This window comes from Erigeron canadensis, chromosome 1 (genome assembly GCF_010389155.1).
Source record: "Erigeron canadensis isolate Cc75 chromosome 1, C_canadensis_v1, whole genome shotgun sequence".
Taxonomy (NCBI): Eukaryota; Viridiplantae; Streptophyta; class Magnoliopsida; order Asterales; family Asteraceae; genus Erigeron; species Erigeron canadensis.
The window spans coordinates 27302852-27320138 of record NC_057761.1 but is presented as its reverse complement, the minus strand read 5'-3'; the positions used below and the strand labels follow the sequence as shown (position 1 = coordinate 27320138).

The 17287-nt window shown below is 34.1% G+C and overlaps 4 protein-coding genes across 4 annotated transcripts in view; all 4 read left to right on the top strand.

Annotated features, from left to right (window-relative positions):
• Positions 1–1217: 1217 nt before the first annotated feature.
• Positions 1218–8174, top strand: LOC122579708 (ubiquinol-cytochrome-c reductase complex assembly factor 1). The gene is made up of 8 exons (XM_043751933.1): positions 1218–1328; positions 1417–1616; positions 2642–2855; positions 5062–5228; positions 5942–6066; positions 6142–6202; positions 6415–6463; positions 7689–8174. Exons 2-8 carry the CDS (start codon positions 1434–1436, stop codon positions 7748–7750), a joined length of 861 nt encoding a protein of 286 aa, XP_043607868.1. The 5' UTR covers positions 1218–1328; positions 1417–1433; the 3' UTR covers positions 7751–8174.
• Positions 8175–9982: 1808 nt separating this feature from the next.
• LOC122588723 (probable leucine-rich repeat receptor-like protein kinase IMK3) lies at positions 9983–11645 on the top strand. Its single transcript, XM_043760898.1, has 2 exons — positions 9983–10484; positions 10715–11645. Exons 1-2 carry the CDS (start codon positions 9983–9985, stop codon positions 11299–11301), a joined length of 1089 nt encoding a protein of 362 aa, XP_043616833.1. The 3' UTR covers positions 11302–11645.
• Positions 11646–12468: 823 nt separating this feature from the next.
• Positions 12469–14490, top strand: LOC122588714. Its single transcript, XM_043760887.1, has one exon. The coding sequence runs from the start codon at positions 12469–12471 to the stop codon at positions 14488–14490; it is 2022 nt and encodes a 673-aa protein (XP_043616822.1).
• Positions 14491–16787: 2297 nt separating this feature from the next.
• Positions 16788–17287, top strand: part of LOC122588703 (uncharacterized Rho GTPase-activating protein At5g61530) — a 3092-nt gene continuing 2592 nt past the window's right edge. The window contains exon 1 of the mRNA XM_043760876.1: positions 16788–17094. Coding sequence (XP_043616811.1) covers positions 16996–17094 — 99 coding nt within the window. The 5' untranslated portion in view covers positions 16788–16995. The remainder of the gene's footprint in view (positions 17095–17287) is intronic.

Below are 17287 nucleotides of genomic sequence, written 5' to 3'. Positions count from 1 at the left end.
CATGAAACGCGAGAGTTTCCACTCATACACCCCCTATTATACCGACATCAATGAGCGGGATTTAATATTATTGTTGACATTGTTCATTGATTGTTCATGATACTTCAGAAAGTTTATTTAGTTTTATTGATATTTTTTGAAAATTCCATATGTGTTGATGGAGAAAGACAAAGTGATCGTCAATGCGTTTAGGCGCCTAAAAGTACATGAAAAGAACTATATAGCCCACGATTTAAAATCAGGAGTGGTTGTGTTCATGCTGAAAATTTGGAGGCATTATTTATACGGTATAGAGTAGTATAGACTCATCATAAAATCTTGCAACACATCTTCAATTAGAAGATGTTGAATATGAGACAAAGACGTCATTTGGAATTGCTCATTGATTACACTATGGGATAAAGTACTATCCCGGCTAAGCCAACATCATTACTAACGTTTTAAGCCGTAAGGAAACGAGTCAAGCTTGTCTGTATGATAACGCAAGGATTGAGGAATTATTTATATAATTTTAAAAAATGTTTGAGTCCATAAATTAATGTTATGCGACAAATGTGAATTAAACAGCGTGGTTTGGATTAGTGATATATACAATGGTTTTTGGAGATGAAAGACGAAGTTTGGTTTAATAGAATGGAAAGGGAAAAAAGGAAATGAATAACACTTCTATTGTTTGATTGCACCAAAAATGAAATCAAAAATTGAAAAGTAGGTCTTCATTATCTACAAATTATAAAGAATGATTGAAAATGAAAAAGTTTTTTTTTTGAGTTATATGGGTAAATTTTGATTATAAATTAAAAAATTTTGTATTTCTTTTATAACCAATTTCTGTTCAGAATTTATTTTATTTTTAAATACTCATTATCTTTTTGACTATTTTCATTCGATATTACATTTCTAATCTTTATAATTTAATGCTACAAAACACCCCCTTAAAATAGGGATATGCACCGGTCGAAACCTGACCTGACTCGCGACCTGCGACCCGTGACCCTCGAAAGCATGGAAAATAGAACTGTGACCCGGCCCGGGAGCCGAATAGGTCACGGGTGGGTCATGGGCCCGACCCGTGAATACACTAAAAACATGACCCATGACCCAAACCGTTAGTATTTCGGGCGGGTCGGGTCACGAGTTTGGGTCCAAATGCTCATTCCATACTTAAAATATTTTCTTTTTAAGATGTAGGGAGTAATTCTTTGTAGCTGGTGAAAAGTGGAATCTATTCATACATTTTTATGGTAAGTTTTAGGGTTTAAGATCTCCAACAAGAGAGTTTAAATCTCTCCATTTGCCACCATCATCACCACCTCCTGCTGCTACACGTAATACATTTCTTCACCATATATCTCTCTCTATATCTATATTTATATTCATAATAATTCACAATATATATTGTCTTTTTATAACTAGGTGTATTGTTGTCAAAAATGATGCCTCGATGGAGCAGAAGTCTTACAAATATCATTTCCAGACAAAAAACCAAATCCTATGATTTCTCCATTCCTAATAAACATTTGTTGTATCTATCACCGCCATACCGACAAAGTTCCAAGGTTGCTGCCGCCACCGCTGTCGAACTGCCGCCTGATGTCTCTTCTGCTAAATCAGAGGTACCGTACTAACCTCATTTCAAATTTTGTTTATATATATATTATACTACTTTCTTGATTTAGATCATAATTTGATAAGATTTTATTGTTACAGTATTAGTTAGGGGTGATGATCTGTACACCACCAAATGTGTTTTAGAGTGTTGTACTGTACAAAACCGTGAAGCATGTTTGGTGGTATATGGCTAAAAGTAGGTGGTGTACATATCACTACCCATTAGTTAAAGCCTCGACCTTTTTTTTAATTCCGTTTTGTTATTATATGTATTTGTGTGTGTATTTAGCTCCCAGATTCTCTATTGTTTATATCATACTAAAAATGTTCTCATTCTATGTATGTGATCTCTTATAACTTGTAAAACGTTGAAATGACACCGGTTCTGCTGATGTGGCAACTTATAGGGCTACCACATCAGGTAAAAAGGTTGTTACTTGGTTAAGCGGTAATTGGATACATACAATAGTAATGAATTGAAAGCTTGATGCATACAATAGAGGTTTCGAGACTTAAATACCAGTCAATAGCAAATGGGACAAGCTTAATACATTTTGATGCACTTGTCCCTTTAATCCTTTATTTTCCCCAGACCCTGTCCACGGCGGGATTGGGCATGCTATTGTTGTTGTTGTTCTCTGCTTGTGCCTTTATATAATTCTCAAACTTATTGTTATATATATTCCAAAAAAAAAAAAGATATTATAATAAGCATTTACTGTTAGTTATATCAAATAGGTGGTAAGGATGCTCTTAACTTTCTAAAATTTAATAGTGATACCAGTTTTAATCATTATTATATAGCGTATGGTACTTGTGCAAAATGACTGTAAGAAATGGATTCAGTAAGTTTTTTGTTAATCTTTTTGGGGGGTTTCTGCTGGTGTTCTGTGGAAATCCAGCTGTGGTGATGTGAGAGGGAGAGAAAAGGGGGTGGGGTGGGGGGGATGACATGTCACATTTCTAATGGGTTATCTGTGTTTTTGATTAAATTATGTTATTTATGTATTATTGAATCTGGTATTTGCAGGTAAATCTGAATAAGCTGTTCCGTGCTAAGCCATGCTCTTTAGCATTGCCACCTGATTCTCCTCTGAGGATTGAGGAACCTACTTATGAAGGTCTCCGTCATTTTCTTCTTAAAATGATGCTATTCTACAGCAAACAAAGCAAGTCTATTCGGCAAGCAAATGTTATCTACCGTCGCGTTGTTTCTCAAGTTGATAAACCAGCCATTTATGATGGTTAGTCATTTTTTATTATTACTATTCGATAAATGTACATGATAGAGTACTTTCTTTGAAGTTTTATGTGAATGAGGTGACATACTCTAAAATCAGAATTAGTTAGTGTCTATAAAGAGTTTAGTAGGAGTGATCTATGAGTTTGATATTTTAAATTAAAGATGAACTATGGTATTGGAATGAATGATGCCATGATGGTGTGTGTAAAGCAAATAATTATGCTAACTATTCATCTCAAGTATAGGTTAAACAGGAAGTATAACAATGGTCTCCAAAACATATTACCATAATGAACTGCCTAACATTATCTACTACATAAATATACCAGGCACCTTAAGCAATGCAGTACATAAATATATAACCTAATTCAACTATTCTTGTTACTGGCTTGTAATCTAATGGAAAGGATCCCTTTGAACAGTTGGGCTGATAACATCATCTATTTTTGCTAACCTTTAACTTGATCTGCGTGTCTGATTCTGTTTCTTCATTTCTACATCGTCCAAGATAGGACAATATATACCCATTTGTTGGATGAACAGTAAGTCGAGCTTTTGTGATGACATTAATGGACGATGAGGTCCCACCATACCCCGATGTTTACCTGTTTAGCGAAATGGGACGAATCTTAGGATTGTAGGGGAGAATGTGATCAAGATTGTGCTTGACTGCTTGGTTTATAGGTACTGGAATGAAAAATAACTTGCATTTCGATTGAAAGTATCTAGCTGATATCTTTGAGATTACAAATTGGGCATCAAACTTATCAAGATAGACACATTAACCACCACCATGGGCGGTGGGTTTCAAAACTCATTCCCCATTCCTACTCACCTAAACCCATAGTGATTTCACGTATGAAACCAAAGACCCCCTAACATCTTCTGTCTTGCTCTTTCATAATGGACTGATCATCAAAGCAACCATCACTCTTTGTGCTTGATTATTTCTATCGTTCGTAGCTTGTTTAGGGGTGTTGTACATACACACAAACTTATTTTCATTGCATGTGCTCCATTGATGATAATCTCCAAACTCACAATCCTCATATTTTCTGTCTTACATTACATAAGCTTTACTTTAAATGTCTCACTTCTAAAAATATTACCTGAACAAAATTTCTAAGAATAGATGAAATGTTTGTGAAAAGTACGTTAGGAGGCGTTCTTCACGCCCAATCACCATCCCTCCTGAACAGAAGGATTAGGACATGTATCATTCACCGACCTTCCATTCACTCTACAATGAGTTAAAGATTCATGAGTTGGCGACCCACTTCACATTAAGAGTCTTCCCAAAGTCGATTGCTTTCTCTATTACCCACCTTCTCAAACTGATGATGAGAATGTGATTCTATGTTTGTCAATGGTATTACCAAGTCTTATGATATCTTTCTTTACCCTTGTTTCAAGCCGTACCTACCACCTCACCAAATTCCAATTAAAAGTATTCATGACCAGTGATAGGGCAATCAAAATTTGATCCCTAGGATTGTTGTTTGCATTTGTCTTAACACAATGTTCGATGCCTCAATCTATTGTTTGTATGTGACCTTAGGTTTAAGTTTGGTGAACCAGATAGATTCTGCATTCCAAAAAATATAAAGTATGATTTGGCCACATTCTTGGAGTTTTATACAGTACAGCAAACTACTAGACGGAGATTCCTAACAATAAGGTTTCTCTCATTTGAGTATACTTGTTTGGTATATTGCTACTTATCGGAAAAGGGTATGTAGAGGGGAGTTTAAGATATTTTTTAACCTTATACAGCTCAACTATTTAAGTTACAATGCTCATAAGAGTTTTGAAACAAAGATCAGAGCTGTATGTCAACCATATTAAGTTTTTTTTTTAGTTTTTACTGCTTAACTTTTGTTTATCTGACCGATGTGAATGGCTGATTAGATTATGATAAGCAGTTCCATCACAATATAAATGCAAAACTTTGCTAGGCCACCAGTTTAAGGAAGATGCATCACTATTAGTTCAGTAACTAAAATTTCAATATAATGCTTCTGGAACAAAGACAATGTGTTAGATTGTGACTGGGAAATGTGGAATTTTTTCTAGATGGAGGAAGTACAACTTCACATACCATTAACTAAGTGGATCGATGGTCCCAGATGTCGATTTATTTGCTTGTTTTTTTCTCACTATTCTATGTTTAGCGTACTCAAATGGATAAATGTTACTTTGACATGCAGTTTTCAGCCTGGAAAGAACCTTTAGAACAAATTTCTCTATGCTTATGATACACATGTGGCTTTGTTTACGTCGCCTGAAAGCCGAAGGACAGGAAGGTGTTGAATTGGGACAGTATGTGTATGAGATTTATAATCATGACTTAGAGACAAGAGTCTCCAAAGCTGGGGTTAGTTTTCTGCATTGATTGGCTCTTTAACTAGTAGTTCACATCTTTATGTTATCTGTGCTTCTTTAATTGTAGAAAAGATTTAGTTATGATATGTTATTATGTTAGAGTTGCTGATTTTATCTCAAAGCATGAATGTGCTTGCTATCTGCTAGAGATTTGTGAATTCTTTGAAATAGAATTGGACTAAGTTTCAGTATTTTCATGTTTGCATATGTAATCTTGTTAGTCATATCCTTTGTCAACCATAATAGTTGCAATAAGTGACTCTGATCAATGCTAAGAAAGTGACTCTGATCAATGCTAAGGGAAGTATTAGAATAACTATTAACAAATTTAGATGACAATATAGATGATACATTGGAAGAGAGGTTATATTTGGAGCAATATTAGAATCTCAAGTTTAGGTATGGTTTGTGGCAGATCCAGTTGCATATTCATTAAATGTACATCTTTGTAAAGATGCAGTAGTACAATAAGTTGATATTTTTATGTAATGCATAAGCTTTGTCAAGTAATCTTATTTTTTGCATGGAAAATCCAAAAAAATGAAAAATATTCAAATATTGCATGACAAATTGACAATGGGGTTTCGAGTATCTTTAAGCATGTTAGCTTTCTCAGGCTATGGGAATGTGTTGTATCGTAATTTAAATGGTCCATTTCTGGTGACTAATTCCTGAAGATTATGTTTCTCTCTTACTTGAGTGTAGGTTAATTTACTGTTGTCAAAATGGATGAGGGAGTTAGAAAAAGTATTCTATGGAAACATTGTTGCTTTTGATACAGCCATGCTCCCGGAAGCTAAACCCGGTGACTTGCAGAATGCAATTTGGAAGTAAGGAATTCATTACAAATGATTATCACTTTTGAGATTGGGTGGTTTTTACTAATCATTTGTGGTGCTCTCTAGAAATGTCTTTGCTGAAGATGGTTCATCAAAGCTGGATGCCGCTGCATTACCTTCTGTCATGGTAAGTTGTTGCATTAGTTTTAGTACATTTTCTTTAATTGTCTACAATTTAGTATATAGTAATCACTTGACATTTGGGATAGTTGTCCTGGCCATTGGGTTAGCGAAGGAATGTGCTATACTGCTATCATTTGTCATGAGGTCAATGGTCAGTATCTAGTGTCTCTACATGTAGTACATTAGTATTTTAAATGTTCTGTTTGAAAATTTCAGGCTTTCACAAGATATGTTCGACGGGAATGTACTTGCTTGTCATTAACAGGTACCTCTATTTTCCTTTTTCACAGTTCTACTAACAGTACTGCAACATGTGACATGGGATTTTTCAATAGAAAATCTTGATTAGTGGTCAAGTGTCTATAATGCTTGTAGATAAGGAGTAGCAAAGGGAACATGTAGACTGAAATCAAACTAACCTCAATTCATGGCTATCTATATTAAAGAAACGTAAACTTAAATTGAAAATTTACCCAAATAATGAAAAGTTTCAAGTTTTTGCTAAAATTCTTAATTTCTTATTGCATAAATCGTCAGTTAGCTAGTACACGTAGACACGAGATCACTTAAGTTATAAGTAGAGTTTTAGAAAGTAACTGTTAAGAGAGAAAAAAACAAAAAAGCCGGCTTAGATGCTGGATAACTGTAACAATCTTTTCTTTCAGAATATGGATCAATGCCTAAGTCTAGTCTTACATACTAAAGGGTGACAGGGTGTTTAATGTCCACAATCTGACATAGTAAAGGTGACAAGGTGTTTAATGTCCACAATCAGGAGTGAAGTCAATGGTGTTAGATTAGTTGATTGCAAATTAAATCAATAAACCGTTGATCATTTTTCATCACAAGAAAAGAATTCAAAACCTTTCCCTGGCCTGGAGAGTAGTGACCTTGATGTTTCCTAGTTGGACTTCGGGTAACCGCCACGAATGAATTAGGGGCAAAATGGGTAGCCGTGATGAATACTGATTTGGCCGCATTTTTTATATAAATATAATGTAGTAGACATATGCTTACAAACATTATGTTATTACAAAACAGTCGAACTCTGTTTAAATAAATTGACTTAGGAGGTTTCTCAACATTTAAATAAACTTTGGATGACTTTCAACCCTTATGGTTCATTAATATTTTAGTTAAATTCTTGAGTTCTACCCCTTTGACCTTTCAAAGATTAAACATGACCTAAATCGACATATTTATCAATCACATGGATTTAAGGTCCGCATCGAGTTACCAGTAGACATTAGTACCTGTTGCATTGAATGTAGTACAAAAGCTCGAGTAGAGGTGGTGAAATGGGCTGGTTGGGTACCTGGTTAATGCATCAAAATAGGTTCATGTCACAGATTGACAGATCTATTTGTATCGGTAAAGCACTATTTAACCGCAAATATTAAATTTTATTTGCCTTTTTTTTTTTCAATCGCCCAATAGTTTTTTTCATCGCTTTCTCCCTCTAATGTTAGAATATGCATGTTGATGTGCAGATAAAGAAGCTATGTTTACTGGAAACTTCATGTTCACCTCTCTTGAGAACCCAAAACCTTAACAATTCAGACTATGGTGATAGTAGCACACTAGCTATGAAGGATGGTAGCATAGATGTTTTCTTTAATAAACCTTTGTTTTGTCTACAACAAGTATAAATCCTCTAGTTGATAAGGTAAAGCATTTTAGCTTTCAAAATGAATGTATTTTGCCAAAACAAAGGGAAAAGAGTTTGTTGCCACCGTGGTATTGGAAGTTTGAACGAAGCTTTAGTACTGGTAACTGAAGACGGAGGCAGATGATGGGCGAACTCGTTAACCAATGGATTTTTGAACATAAAAAGGAAAGAAAGTACTGTAGTTTGTTTTAGTTGTAATTGTAAGGAATTATCTGGGCGTTGGCACTGGTGTGAAACAATGGTTAATTTCACAAGATCATCAGGACTTGAATTAAATGGAACCTATGTTTTGAGTTGTGAAACACTATATCAGTAGTTTTCTGTGTCATCATTTTTTTTTTGTTATATTTTTATAAAAAAAATAATTAAGAAATAGACTAAGAAATTCAAGAATATAGTTTTTTCAATTTAAAAGTTAACAACATAACCGTTGATGTAACAGTGATAACAGTACAAAAAAAAAAAGAGATTTATACGAACTCTAATGTAATTTTAACTTAATCGAATTTAGTTTTGTTAAATCATTTTGCATTTAAAATTTTAAGTTATTGAATAAGTTTTAACAATTTTCAAGGGTATATAGATAATTTTGTGAACGTGTTCAGATTTTATCGCTAGCTGTAACCAAGTATGGGCCAAACTACATAGAAAAATACATGTTTTAAAGAAAGAGTAATGAACGATAAATATTTTAGAAAAAAGATAGTTCGAAGCATAGAAAATAAAAATTGGTACAAATACTTTGGAATGGTGCCTTCAATTATATGAACCTTCTTGTAATGAATTGTTGACCAAACATGTTCCTAAAACATGGCACCAACTAAAAGCCTAAAAACTTTGCACCTTCCAAATCTCAGAACAGCAGTTGACCATATATATACGTTTTGATTCTATAGACAATTCAAATTCAAATTGTGTATTACTAAACATATTTATTGCCGTTCTAAAAAAAATACAATAAAAAAAATAAACATATTTATTTTATCAACATGCATGAATATAAAATAATAACTTCAAATTATATGGGTATTTCATCACTCACGTCTATAGTCTATCCTTTTTGTACTACTACTACTAATTGTTAATTTGTACAAATATAAATGCTTTAAACGTAGTATGTAGTCATAGGCTCGATCGGTCTTTATTAGCCTAGCCTAGCCCACTAGAAGAGTACATATTTATATTTTGTAACGTCTTCATAATACGGACTATCAACACTTAATTAACTAGACATGTTTCAACTGAGATTTAAACGTCAACAGATCAAAATTAAATGAAGTCGAAAAAAAACATCAACAACGAGAGATGAATTGATCCAAAATAGAGACGTTAATTAAGCAATACTACTAAAGATCCTGGTACCAGCTTTATGTTTGATACAAGAAATTGTAGTCATATATGGCTTTTGGAAGACTTGAAACTGAATCAAGTAGCTAGATACCTTAACCTTATTTGACATATACATGACTCATTCCATCAAAAGCTAAGAATCCCTTCTAGCTTACCATTTTCCTTATCAAGAATTAATCCTATCTAAAACACTTCATCCTCCAAACATTATTATACAATTGACAACTTACAATTCTCTCTCTCTTTCTCTTTTCATGATATCCAAAACACACATTCATTTTAGGTTCATATCAGCCGAAATACGCGAGACTAGTATGACTTGATCAATTGTCACCTTCTTGCAGTAATCCTTGAACACACATTCATTTTAGCCTTTGATCGTATACTAATAAAGATCAGATTTTTTTTTTAACACGTTTTAGCCATGAAACCCATCGACAGCTTTGGTTTCTCTAGTCTATGCGATCAGCCAGCACTTCACCTCCATCAATCTTTAAGAAAAAAAAAGAGATGATACTTTTTTTCTTGAAATTTTTTTAGTCCTACGTCCCGTGTTAAGCATATAAACATTGTGGTTACAGACGTGTTCTGGGTCACATTTGGTTTCTCTAGCCCATGCATTTGGGGTCGCGATCCACCATCTCACTAATCTTGAGCTAGACATTCTCTCCCTTTGAAAAGTCATTCTGTTAGACCCCAGCAGAGATTGACACATTTTTTTCCTTGGGTGGTTACATTTCTTGATTCTTTGAAATATATACCAACATGGAGAATAGGCACAAACTTGTACTAATAGTGAGTACATTATCCATTTCTTTCGTTATATTCATCATTCTGGCTTTACTATATTTCTTTAGAAGAAAAAGGTCCGGAAAAGATGAATCATGGGACAATGAAGCAAGCATCGATACTAAAGGAAAAGGCGTGCAAACAATGGACAACGTTGGGGAATTGATTCGGTTTAATGGTGGTGAAAATCTAACAAGTCTTGATATATTGGATGCTCCTGGGGAAGTGATTGGGAAATCAAGTTATGGGACATTGTATAAAGCAAATTTGGTGATGAATGATTCAGTTGTTTGTTTGAGATTTCTGAGACCAACTTGTACAAAAAAGGTGCAAGAGTTGTCACATTTGGTGCAACTTTTGGGCTCAGTAAGACATCCTAATTTGGTCCCTCTTCTTGGGTTCTATTCTGGGCCTAGAGGTGAGAAACTTGTTGTTCATCCTTTCTATGAGAGGGGAAATTTGGCTCAATTCATAAATGGTAAATTTCCTTACTTTTTTCATGGATATATCTATGTATTTTGAATTTGAATATATACACACAGCATATTTTTTCATAAAATCAATCTAAATTTGTAGTATTATATATATTTTCATCAAAGGTTTATGTGTCAAATATTGGTCCAATTCTACTCATATTTGCATAAATTCTGCATAAGCCACTTATTAAACTTAAACTAACTACTTAATTTGATTTTTTAATTTGGGCAGATGGAAGAGGCGAATGTCACAAATGGACAGTAATTTCCACTATAGCAACGGGCATAGGAAGAGGATTGCATTATCTACATACCGAGCTGCATAGTCCAATCATCCACGGAAATCTTAAGTCAAAAAACATTCTTTTAGACCAAAACCAACACCCGGTTCTATCAGATTTTGGTCTGCAGACGCTATTGAAACCATTTGCAGCTCAAGAAATGTTGGAATCAGCTGCCATTGAGGGATATAGAGCACCCGAATTGATCAACATGGAAGATATAAGTGAGTCGACTGATATTTACAATTTTGGGCTTATTTTACTAGAATTAATTACCGGGAAAGGGCCAGTTAACAAGAAACCAAACCCTGATCGAGATTCATATATACAAAGTTCCTTGAGGAATGCAATCTTGAATAACCAAATATCGGATTTATATCATCCTGAAATTCTAATGGATGAAAACAATGGTAATGGAAATTTAACAAATGAAGAACGTGTATTGCGATTCTTTCAGTTGGCAATGGATTGTTGCTCTCCATCTCCTTCTCTGAGGCCTAACATAAAGCAGATATGTAAGAAACTTGAAGAAATGTGACCAAAAAAAAAGACCTAATGATGTGGGGAGTTTGATGATCATGATTTAGCTAGCCCGGAATCTTGAAGATTGGTGTAGTGATGATCCATGGTCCATGAAAGCTCAAGACCAGAGATCTATCTTTCAAGGATGGCTATCATATTCAGAATATGACCCATCTCATGGGTCATATGATGGAATCAAACTTTTTAATTGAGTTAACTGAAATGAACAGGTCAAACGGGCCATATCATTCAAAGTGTAATATTTGTGCATACATTTGTATCTTTAAGCGCTTAAGTATGATTTTTCATTCTAAGGATATCGTTTTTGTAATCATATTGAACAAGCTAACTACTTATCTAAGAAACAACAAATAAGTTCTGGATCAACCTGATCCAACCAGACCTAACCTGTATCGAGCTGATGCCTAACAAGTCTAACATGCCCATATTTCCGCCTTTACACAACTTGGTTTTCTTATGCATGAATACGAGTGCACTCCACACTCTCCTAACTTGTAACAAAGCTTAACTCAAAATCACTTGATCTTAAGTTTACCACAATCTCACTAAATGACCAATTCATTCACACTAAAATCACCAAGACCAATTTAGTTTGGTTGGCCAAATTTACATTCACATGTGCAGACATTGGATAACATGATTAATAAGTATGTGAACTAGAAATGATGCCTGGGCCCTGATTGATTTATTGGAGTGAGATGGTTGACTTGATAGCAAGAATGTCAACTTACAATGACTGAACCTCCATGCAATTTGCTGGAAAGTGGCTGGAAATTACCAGATATCAGGTCATTCAGTTCATTGGTGTCCAAGTTCAACAGCACAATTATATATTATAACAAACTCATTTGAATGAATACATTGAAGCCTTTTTGAGAACAAATGTTGTATTTTCCATAATATATTCACTTCCTTCCATCTTTCGACCTTTACCTTATCTGTAAATTAACTTGCTAGTTGAATTATTTCCCTTATGAAGGCCTATTCGACAAACTATTACCAGGTTATAACTGACCTGTATAATTGCCACAACATTACATACAATACTTTTGATTTCTTTAACTACTTGATCAAGGAAAGAGATGAACAAAAAAGGTTTGGTGAACCTATGATTTTGATTGGGATATATATCGCAGTAGCTACTCTTTTCTGCATCTTACCGATGTTGGCTGATCTATTCATTGGTTTTGAAAACAAAAAATTATGGTTTCCATGTAAGTATTTCACTCTAAATGCCGCTTCTCTCTCTGTGATAGCTGTCGCAATGAAGCTACCCATGGATCTAAATAATCAAAAGCTAGGTTCTGCAAAGTTCGCAAGCATGGTATTTATGTGCACCATGATGGCCAACTTATTGCCTTCCCTAGCATCCATGGATGGCAAGGAACTTCTCACAAACATCATAGCTTTGGGTATTTTAGTAATCACCATGGTTGTGAATGTTTGTATTCAATTACAAACCGGTGTTCTACTTTATAACAATTTTTCTGTAGCAACCATTGTTGTGGTTATGTTGATCTTGCTGCTTATGATATATATGAGTTCAGCTTTAACAATTCTGAAGTCTAAACAAATACTGGAGTCAAAATACCAAGATAGTCATGAAAAAGCTTTGAATGAGTTAGCAGTGCAACAACCAGGACTACTAACGGTTAAGAAGCTAAAGCAACATGTGAACAACCATTGGATCATTGCAGGAACCGGCAACCCTCAGTTCATGGTAGCATGCTCTGCTACAAGCTCTGCTGCTGGGGTAATATGTGCTATAACCACTGTTCTACTTTTTATTGACATTTCATACAACCATAAAGGTACATGGTACCGTGAATCAGATTATAAGTGGTCTACTACAGTAATCTTCTCAATGCAACTTTTAGGGGTACTTATGGGTACAATTGCCCCCGTTTCTAGATGTTTTGCATCCTTAAACTTAAAGTTTTCCACAAGATGGATTTGTAGCCATGTCAATGTCTTTAAAGTAGAGAGCTACTGTACACAGAAGCTATACGATTGGAAATGGAGCAGTATGCCATTTTCAATCAAAAGCCGGAGATGCAAAATAGTCATTCACAATATGAAAGTACTAATACTTAGTATCTGTATAGGACTTCAGATGGCAATTGTGGTAACATGCAAGATGGCATCATTAATCCCAATACCTTTTGTTATCTGTGTTTTGTTCTGCTCCAAGTGGTTAAAGGCCATGTTTAGTGCCTTATGTTTTCTGGTAGAAGAAGAACCTCAACAATTACAAGACAACACAGATCTAAAGGAGTATGTTTTGCAACTTCAAAATAATGTGGAGCTTGCTGATAGAACACTGAAAGTCATTTCAAAATCTATGAACCACTTGATCCAAAAGTCCGAAAAGCATCAACCTACTGATCTAATGAAGCTTCTGAAGGAATCTAGCGGTTTTGAAGGAGTTGGAATGTATGACATGCATGACGTTCCACCTTCACTTGTAGATGAATACTTAGATTGTTGGAGTTTGACGGTGGTAAATCTGACAGCCATTGCCATTTCTCTTCCTAACATCAAAAAAGACGTAGTTGATAAGTTGTTGACCGGTGTGAGTGAAGGTCTTTCATATGTCATACTTATCGAAGAAAGCCTCAATTCCAGTGATGATTATGTAAACCTTCAAAAGGCGTCTAAAATGTTATGGCTAGAAGTTGAAGTGCACTACAAATGGTTAGGAAACAACCTGCAAAACACTGCTACCCAAGTAAACTCGGCAGAACAAATACTTCAATGGTTCACGGATACAGCTAAAAACCTGATCACCAAGGTGGAAAATGTGAATGATGATGTCCCAAATGATAACTCCATCCGTAGGTCTCTTTCTGCCAATTCAATGTATCGCATCACCCAAGCAATCCTACTTTTCTACTATGCCTATATTGACGAGGTAAGCCAAGAGCAACTATTTAGGCGATTATCATCAATGATCTCCGACATATTAGCTGCTTGTCTCACCAACTTACCCCAAGTCATAGCATTGAAATGCCACACAAATGCCATTGAGAAAAGGGAGGCGAGTGTTCATGTTGCAGCCCAACTTCTTGGTAAGACTATGAATATAATCGATTACCTTCAAGATCGTGAACTTCCAAACTTGAATCCAGCTGAGTTGCCTTTTATTAAAAAGTGGCACGATTATTTTAAATGTCCCATTCCTTAAATTTCAGTTATGTTGTTTGAGTTTTATAAAACATGTTTCTTTTCATTTTACTGATGGATACCATCTTTCGTTATTTGCTATACTACGTTAATTTCTTTTTTGTTAATAAGAATTATTACAAAATCAAATTAATTAATGATATGACTAGGTCTATATTGCAGCCCAACTTCTTGTTCAGGCTATATATGTAGATAATCGAAAACCTTCGAGATCTTGAAGTTCCAAATTTGGAACCAGTGATTATTTTAAATGCCCCATTCTCGAAAAACCGTTTATGTTGTTTGACTGTTTGAGTTTTAATACTGTAATTAAGTAAGTTTATATACAGTAAGCAATACGGATACCATAGTTTGTTACTGGCTATCCTGCGTTAAGTTCTTTTATCTTGAAAAGAACTACAAAATGAAATTAATGATATACATATTTAGATATCAACCTGTTTAAAAATTGCAAAATACTGGCGATATGGACACAATTTCAACTTTTCAAAATTATATATTTGATAATTTCCGTATAACTTAGCTTTTAGGATGTGTTCTATTTATAAAAAAAAAATATGTTTTCCTTTTTCTGAAAACGACGGTATGTGCAATAGTGTTTGTTTTTAGAAGATTTGATGTTTGCTTCCCTGTTTAGAAATCTTCTATATACTATTAGTGGCTTTTTGAATCCCTTTAAAAGTAAAAAAAGTATTAATGAAGCTTATATAAACACTTTTAAGAAACCTACTCAAGTAAAATGTATATATAAACCTCTTTGAACATATGTAGGTTTTGAGGCTTATTTTATGAAAAACCCCTGCAAGCTAAATTCTATATTGCTTCCACCATTAATAAGTTAATAACCTCGTTTATTAATACCTAGAGGGTAATCGTGCAATGCAGCAACGATGACAGCGACGTTCAGTAGTTGCGGCGGTGACGGCGCATGCGTATGGTGATAGTGACGACGGCAGTAACAATGTGGTTATTAATATAAATATAATTGATGTAAAAGGAGCTAATATAGTTATTATAAGAGTCGAAAGATAATGCTATAGATAATTAGAGTAAAGTATTATATAAGTATATTAAGTGAAAATATTTAAATTAGTGAATAATGGAGAAAGAAGTTTGAATAGATAAGAAGTAAAATAATCTAAGGTATTTTGGATAGATGTAATATATGTGTTAAAGGTCCAAAATATTTATTGTTTTTTAAAGATGAAAAGGTTAATAAAGCACCATGGTTGGAAACACCTTGGGTTCTGAAGATAGAGGTCATGGGTTCAATCTCCATCTCATGCAAAGGTTGGAAGGCCTTTTCTACCATTTAAGTAGAAAACTTAGGTAGAGGTAAGGTCTACATACATCTAAACCTCCCCATACACTGTCGAGGTATTGGTGCTCAAAGCTCGCGCAAGGAGACACCGAGTAGCAGTTTCTATCTTTTTAAATCTTTTTATAGATAAATGGTTAAAAAATAAAAAGGTAGTTTGTTTTATAAAAAAAAAGAAAACTACACTGTTATAATTAAGTCAAATCCGTTGGAAACATCCAGAAAAGAATAACTGCTAAGTACAAACATTCTGATAGGCTCAAGTCCACAAAGTAATCTTACACCACCAGCTGAATTGGCTAAGATCTAACCGTTGATTGTAATTAATTAGTCAACATAATTTTTAGTCAATATTTATCCTCTTCCTGCCTACTGTCACTTTCTCACACCAAATTAATTAATTAAATAAATAAAAAAGCCGAATCATCACACAAATTAAAAACTTTATTTTGATTTTTAGCTGTTTTTCTTCATTATTATTCCCTACGTAATATCTGCTTATCAATTCCAAAGGTATTAAAACCTCCATTTATTTCTATTCATTCTATTTTTCCAATATATATATATGTATCTATTATTTGCTTATTTATATTTAATTTTTAATACAAGAATTAAAGCTTTGCGGCTCTAATTCATGTAGTAATTTTTTTTTTTTGATGTTAGTTGTTGAGGATAATCTTGCTTAGGGATTAAATAGTCTGTAATTTTTTTTATTTGAAAATGAAATAAAAAAGAAAAAAAAAACTTAATGATTTTGATCAGTATCTTTTTTTTTGTTGAATAAATATCAAAAGTTAAGATATTGTGTGGAAACTTTGCTCATTAATTAAAAAAATTGGTAATTTAAGGAACAATCAGCTTTGATTATTATGAATGAAAGACTTAGTTACCTTGTTAATCTGCATACCCTGTCGTTTTATTAATGCGATATAACGAACGATACGTGTATGCTCGTTTAAGGTTGTTATGCTTTAGTGGTTACTAATATGATTTGAAGTGTCAAACTTGCATTGATTTAGAATTCGCTTATTATCGTGCACGATTGTTTAACGTAGGATTTGGATATGAACTTTGCAGGCCTTGTTTGAGCTTTCTAGTGATAAAGGAGTAATCTTTCCAATTACTTGAAGAAAATATTACTAACTGAATAAGAAAAGATTCCTATTTGGTGTCTGAAATCAGCTGATAATGCCTTCAGTCGTTTCACCTCAGTGGCAAGAGAAGGCCAGTGGCTTCTTCTCCACTTCAGGTACAAATCGTTTCATTTCTGCAGAAACGGAGAGGGCAGTTTAGACCCATCTACCTAAAAATGGATCTGTTGTGGTTACTTTATTGCCTATGGCCGGCTGGTAATTAGACGGGTTCAACTGGGTTAAATGGATCAAAGTCGCCCAAAGCATTTTCTAATGTGTGTTCTTATAAGTTACCTTATTAGAAAGGTTAGGATTATTATTTAATAGAAGATTAATTATTTATAAAG